Here is a 6,782-nt window from a genome sequence, read left to right as displayed (position 1 = left end):
TAGAGAGAGGTAAAATCTGACTAGTGAATCTGTTCTCCCTCCTTGGCCTCATAATACAGACGCACACAGCCTGTCCTGCCCCCAAACAACGCATCTCTAGGTTCCAGAGGTTCTGGAAATCCCTGCTGCTTCAGAAAATCTACCACCTTCTGATCCCCCTTGACCATGTCACGCCACTCATGCTCCCATATACAACGGACTTCAAACCCCAAGGGTTTTAAGACATCTGCTTTCCTCTCACTAGCATTGTAGAGAAAACCATAGGTTTCCGACAACATGGGGTGCTGTTTGTGTGCTGAATAACAGGTTACACACCCGTGATAAAAGCAGCCATTAAATTCAAAAGCACATTTCTTTCCCCCATTCACAGAATAACCATCTAAATAATATGCCTTAACACCCCCCGACGCCTCCTGAAGCTCCTGAGGAATATCAACCTTAAACTCACCCCCTTTCAAAGCGTGTTGAATATGTATGTTTTCCCTGTGGGCTATGTATTCCAACCATTGAATGGACATAGTTGAGAATCTTTTGCACTGATGATGGTAGTTATCTGGGGCCGGTATGGCGATCTCTTCATCTTTCAGATACTTGTAGCGGTACATTCTTAAGCACACACTAGCAAGCGTAGGGTATTGGAAGGGGTCGATACCCACAAGAACCCTGGCATTTTTCCTCCCCATAGGTTTATCAACGACATCCCATGTCATCTCAACCAATTCATGTCTATATTTTGTACAGGCCTGCATCAGGATGTCTACATCTTTCTGACAGTAATAGGCCAATTCCTTCTGCATATCAAACGTTTTTGATTTGTTTTCCTCATACCACTTCATGAATTCTTCCCTATCTGCAGGCTTCATAGCATCCACACCATAGTCCTGGGGGTCTGGCATATTCCCAACATAACTCTCATTTTCTTTTTTATTAAAGAAATGTGGGAAATAGCCCTTGCAGCCCTGAAAACCCATAGCTTTGGGGAGTTTTGCTAGAGCCATGGGTAGGTGGCATAGGGAATCTATAAATTTTATGTCATTTTTTGTAACTGTTATACACAGTAGTTTTCCCCCCTGTGTGAGCAGCTCTACATCGAGGCCTTCATTGATTAGCTCTCTCAGTATCAAAATGCCATCGTAGCTCCGCGAGTTGTGAGCCAGAAAAGTGCACCCCATAAACTTATTATCTGATGTAAAACATAATACAAAGTCATTCAGACATTTATCTCCCTTAAATTCCCAATAATCCCCTTGGGGCCCCCACTTCTCCCAATCTTTCTGCTTCTCTTGATATGCTTTAGCAGGCTCCACAGTCTCCCCATCAAAGGCCCTGGCATAAATATAGTTTGGGACGTGGATCCCATCCTCCTGCCTGCATTCGCAGTCATAAAACACATATTTTACTGATATCTCGGGGTACTGTAGACGTGGAATGTAACACGCGTGTTCTACCCCGGGGGAAAGGTACTCATAACATACATGGCACTGCTTTCCCCTACAGACGCTTTCAGCTTCATGACCCGCCTCGACATAGCGGAAGCACTTTTCACATAGGTCAGGCGGGATGCATTCTACCCGCCCCATGGCGGCGAGCTTCATATGCTTTCCTAGACACTCATGTGATCTACACTGCATCTTGCATTTGGGGCATCTGATTACACGCCCCACATGTTTTACACAGCCAGCCTCTAAACAGCGGTGGCACCTCATCAAACAGTCGTGTGTGTGTCTGTAGGGCGTGTAGCAGACATAACAAAAATTTCTGGTCCCAAAAAACCCCTTGATGTTCTTAACCCCATAATAATGATCCTTATCCACTAGGTGAACAGAAAACAGGTTTTGAGGTACTTCTGTTCAGGAGTTTTTAAAATACTCCATCCAGAAGTTCCCCATTGCACAACAACAATATTGACCTTCATATGTGTCTCTACGATTTCCACGTCTGCAAAAGACACTTGTTTCTGCTCACTCCACCCAAGATCCTGGTACAACTTTTTTGCTCCCTTTTTTATCTGTGTAGCGGTGGCTCTCAAATCTAGAACAGCCATGAGACTCGCTGCAAAACAGAGGGCTGTGTTAGGCATGGGGACATCTATCAGATGCAGCCTCTGTTTCTGTATAATGCTGCTATAGGGTATTGATTTTATATGCCTGCGACCGGCTCCTCGTGGGGGGTGTGATGACAATCACAGCCAGTGTTAATACACCATCAGCTAAAATTTGTGCATAACTTTGAAGCAGGTTAGATATAGCGCTTAGGAATGCCTCAGCGTTCAGATGGCCTGCCTGTCTCCTTGCTGAGTAAAGGGGGTTTGAAATCCCTGGCGCTCGCAATCTGAGCTGTACAAAGTCCCCTGGTTCTATATGGTTGTTTATATTATCCAGAACCCTTTGAATAGCAGAATGCATCCCAGATAGCGCATCACAAAAGGAGTGTACTCTGTCCAAATTCACAAACTTGAATTCGTAATACATTTCAGTTCCATTAAAGCGTGCATAGCTCCTATTATAACGCTGTATAAACTGAAGATCCACAGGTGGGGTTTCTTCAGAAATGCCTGCTGCTTCTTCAGAAGAGAACTGTTGGGAACCAGCTGCAGGTCCAACATCGAACGCCAAGCCTCCTCGAGAAGCTCCACTGTGGGTAGCCCGCTCTTTGGGGGTGGCATTCGGGCCAACATCAGAAGCCTCACTTAGAGAGGACCCATTCTGGGTTTCACACTGTTCAGTAAAAGCATTCTGAGGACCGGGGCCACTAGGTGACTCCTCGGATGGTTCAAATTTGTCTGAAGAATCAGAAGCATTCCTATACCCTCCTGGCTGGTGGCTAGATGCGGACCCTCCCCCCACCTGTATGCAGACAGGGTATGGTTGATCTTTTTTATTTCTGTCTACGAAATCACACACAGGGTTTGCACGTGTCTTTAGACATTGTAGCTGTTGTGAAGTATCACTAATCACGGCCATTTCTTTACGTATGATGCGTTTTGCTTGCTCAATGTGTTGCTCAGCTTCGGCCTTGCGTTCAAAAGCCACAGCCCTAGTCCTTATCAATGTCTCTATGTGTTCTGTAACACGTGCCATGCTGGCCAAGAACTCGTTATCTTGGAAGTTCAGCTCTTGGACATCACGGAGCCCCGGTTCATGTTCTGAAACAGATAGATCGGGGGGGGGGGCAGGGGGTCACCATGTATGTCTGGAGTAAATCACCCACAGCTAGTAGGTTTGAACGTGTGTGTGTGTGTGTGTTGTGCCATGGGGGGGGGTAGACTTACCAGACTTCTGAAAGGGTCTCTGGGTGTCTTGTGGTTTTGCCCGCTCCTAGGGCTTCCGGGTCAGCTGTCGTCGGGTAGTAGAGGGAACATCTTCAGGAATCCACGCAGACAAGGGGGGTCCTCCCCAACATGACACACAGGTGTGTGCATGATGTGTGAGCGTGTTTGTGTCATGCGGTGCAGAAATGTCTTACCCGCATGGTACAAACATGTGTGTTACTGAAGTATGTTGCTGTTTGTGTCATGTAGTGTGGAAATGTCTTACCAGGTTCCAGGATAGCCCTTCTGGGTTTTTTGTAGGCTGGCTGCACCTCCACGTTGGAGTCCCTGGGCGCCATGTGTCCGGGTTGATGCTGTTCATGGGATACTACATCTGCAGACAAGGGAATCATACGGTTTTATCAATAAAAGCTATACATAAATAAAATAGTTAAAACATTTCATTCTTTCTTTCTCCTACCCTTACTCTTTGCTTTTCTCTTCAATCTGCTTAGACGTGTGGGGGCTGGTTCAGGTTCTTCTGTAGGGGAAAAAAGGGGGGGCATGTTAGATAGAATTAGTCTGAGGTTTCCACACAGCGTATACATTTGCAGGGATGCTTTTAAAATAAAAGCTATTTTACCCTCTAGAGCACTCTCAGTCAGATTCCGCAACCCGTCCTGGGTATTTGTCAGGTCCACTGTGAACAACATAGGCATGTATTAACCATAATTATTAATAATTCTATTTGTATACCCCCCCCCCGGCCTTCCAAAATAAATAAATAAATAATAAAAAATGGCTCAGGGCGGTTTACACAGAGAAATAATACACAATTTGTTGAATTTTAGAATGAGATATTACAGAGAGATTTGGGGGGGGGGGGACCCTGTTCTTACCTATGTTATCATCACTTCTCTGCCCTATGCCATCTACAATAAAAAGAGAGAGAGAGAGAGAGATGATCGTACTCAGAAAAACCCTTCAAAACAGTACTCATCTAGAATTTATTTTAAATTTTAAAATGTAATTTACCAGGTACTCTGTTTCTAACAGCCTGTGATGTGAAAACCTCATCCTTTGGAATGAGATATGGGTCCGAACTCTTTGAGAGCGAAAAAGTGGCTCTCCCAGGCCGAGGGGCTTGAACAACAGTTTCTGTAGAACATCAAATATAAATCAGGCATTTGTATATCTTCTTAACATTTTAAAACAATCTAAAAAGGGGTGGGGGGTGGGGAGAGTAGAATATAGCCATACCCATATCTTGAGAGATATCAAGAAGATTGCTCATTTCATCATCCCTTATGCTCATCTTCTTTGGTGGTGTTTTTCTTTCTTTGTTTTTTGGTGAGTGCTGTTGAATATATACAAAATACCCAGTCAGGGACATGCTCAGACATATCCTCCCCAATCAGAACCTAAACGGGCAGCAAGATGGAATATCGGCATGTTTATTCTCTTGCTATGGGGTGTATTCGGCAGGCCTGTGGAAAACCAGAAGCGGTGGGGATAGGCCCCTTGCTACTTAAAATGGAGGCCGAGCTAAGCCCCCACATGGACTCTCTTCACCCTAACAGTTTGCTAGATATTGAGAACTATTTCACATCTGTGATGGCTGCAGAATTTGCAGATGGGAAAATCAATAAGGGCAGATTTTTAACTATTTTTCTGTTCGGTGGTTTGCTTACAAAAAGTCTTACAAAACGTCTATGCCCTGCAGTGAGCCAGCAAATCATGGACAAGATGGCCCTTTTTATTACAGATTACATTGTGAGGAGTGGCTGGCATGAACATGTGTGCTGGGTGAGTTTATTTAATTTAAACCATTTACAGGATTGTGAGTTGTGCATGCATGACCCTGTTTTATTTATTTGTTGCAGGAGAGCTGTTTTGCAGAGAACAGAAACGGCCCTTGGAATACTAGATTGCTACAGATGTTGAGGCGTACATCAAAAATGCTGTATATAATACTGCCTGTGTAAATATAGGTTTTAAGAATAAAATTTTAAAAACAACAAGGGTCAGGGTTCTCTCTCTCTTTTTTTTTTTAAAGACCCTGTGGGTAAGATTCAAATCATTCCTGACCCTAAAACATGCTCTCCAGATATAAAAATAAGCATTTACTAAGGAAGCAGGCAGATTCAAACCAGACCGCATGGCGTAGAGAGGAAAAAATGAGAGAAAAGGGGGTAAATTACTAAAGTTACATGCACTTTTAAACCATACAAGGCCCTAAAAACAGGCTCTCCATATATAAAATAAGCATTTACTAAGGATTCAGCCAGATTCAAAATCAGGCCGCATGGCTTAGAGAAAAAATGAGAGAAAAAGGGGTAAACTGCTAAAGATTCATGCATTTTAAACCAATCCTGGCCCCTAAAACATGCTCTCCATATATAAAATAAGAGCATACTAAAATATCAAAAGATTCCAAAGATATCAAACAGATTCAAAACCAGGCCCCACAGCATGGTTTAGAAAAAGCAAGTTATAAAATGGTGGTAGCCATACCTTAGACTTGTTTCTCTACAGGGTCCTGCTTTGGGGAGTTCTCCAGGGGTGAAAGAGAAAGACTTCCTAATTCAAACTAGTTTTATCAACGTGAGTCCTATGCCCACATGGTCTTGCAAGACCTTTCTGATTGGTTGACCTCATGCATGCTGCATGAGGGGTGTGGTAAAAGATTCATGCTGGCTGATGGCTTTATCTCCCCACTGCTAAAGGACCCATTGTCTGATGAACGCATCATCATCCTCTTGTCGGACCCCAACCTACTACAGAACCCTCAGGGCTGGTGAAGTTCCTTGTAAAATATATCTGTAATAGGGTATCCCCAGCAAAAAATAAAGCAGTCATTTGTTTAGAATCAGGGCCATTTTTTTATTTTATGAAATGATACATAATAATATAGTATTTTAAGAGACATACAAAAATACAGTCAGTATTCTAGGAAGAATGTATTAACAAAAAACAAAGCAAAAACACATACCACCAGAGGGCAGCCGTGTACAACAGTTCCATTAGACTTTTGCGAGGGAATTTATTCAGGTATCTCTGGAACAAGAAACTGTCTGTATCCCCTTTTTTTCGAGGACACAGTTCACAAAAGAGAGCATTCTGGAATCCTTCTGTTGTGGGATAGCTTCTAACACAGCCTGCGGGTCATCAGAACCCTTAACCCTGCTGATGAGGTTTAGAGTCTGATTCACGGTATCACTAGATAGCAATAACATTTTCAAGCTGTAAGCAATTATAATAATTATGTGGAGCACTGCTTTCACACACATCCTTGATGACAATATTCTAATAAATCTGGAAACATTTCTATCGGTCCAAGTAACACATTCATGGGAGTCTTGCCCCCCTGCTTGAACCATACACCCGTAGCATGAATCATACATGTAATTCTTCAGGCAGTATTTTAAAATTCCATATACCACCGCTCTGACAAGGCCTTTCATAGCAGAACGTCTTTTCCTTGCTGGTATGTAATCTGAATCATCCACTTGTAGTCCTAGGAAATTCTGCA

At 43.3% G+C, this 6,782-nt stretch overlaps 1 protein-coding gene across 1 annotated transcript; it reads right to left on the bottom strand.

Annotated features, from left to right (window-relative positions):
- Positions 1-2,123: 2,123 nt before the first annotated feature.
- LOC128331348 (uncharacterized) lies at positions 2,124-4,962 on the bottom strand. Its single transcript, XM_053264690.1, has 7 exons — positions 4,511-4,962; positions 4,286-4,408; positions 4,150-4,182; positions 3,894-3,950; positions 3,732-3,791; positions 3,537-3,644; positions 2,124-3,145 (listed from the first exon to the last, which is right to left on the bottom strand). Exons 1-7 carry the CDS (start codon positions 4,641-4,643, stop codon positions 2,124-2,126), a joined length of 1,536 nt encoding a protein of 511 aa, XP_053120665.1. The 5' UTR covers positions 4,644-4,962.
- Positions 4,963-6,782: the final 1,820 nt, after the last annotated feature.

Source organism: Hemicordylus capensis, chromosome 6 (genome assembly GCF_027244095.1).
Source record: "Hemicordylus capensis ecotype Gifberg chromosome 6, rHemCap1.1.pri, whole genome shotgun sequence".
Taxonomy (NCBI): Eukaryota; Metazoa; Chordata; class Lepidosauria; order Squamata; family Cordylidae; genus Hemicordylus; species Hemicordylus capensis.
The sequence above is the reverse complement of the archived record's forward strand: the minus strand, read 5'-3'. Positions and strand labels throughout refer to the sequence as shown.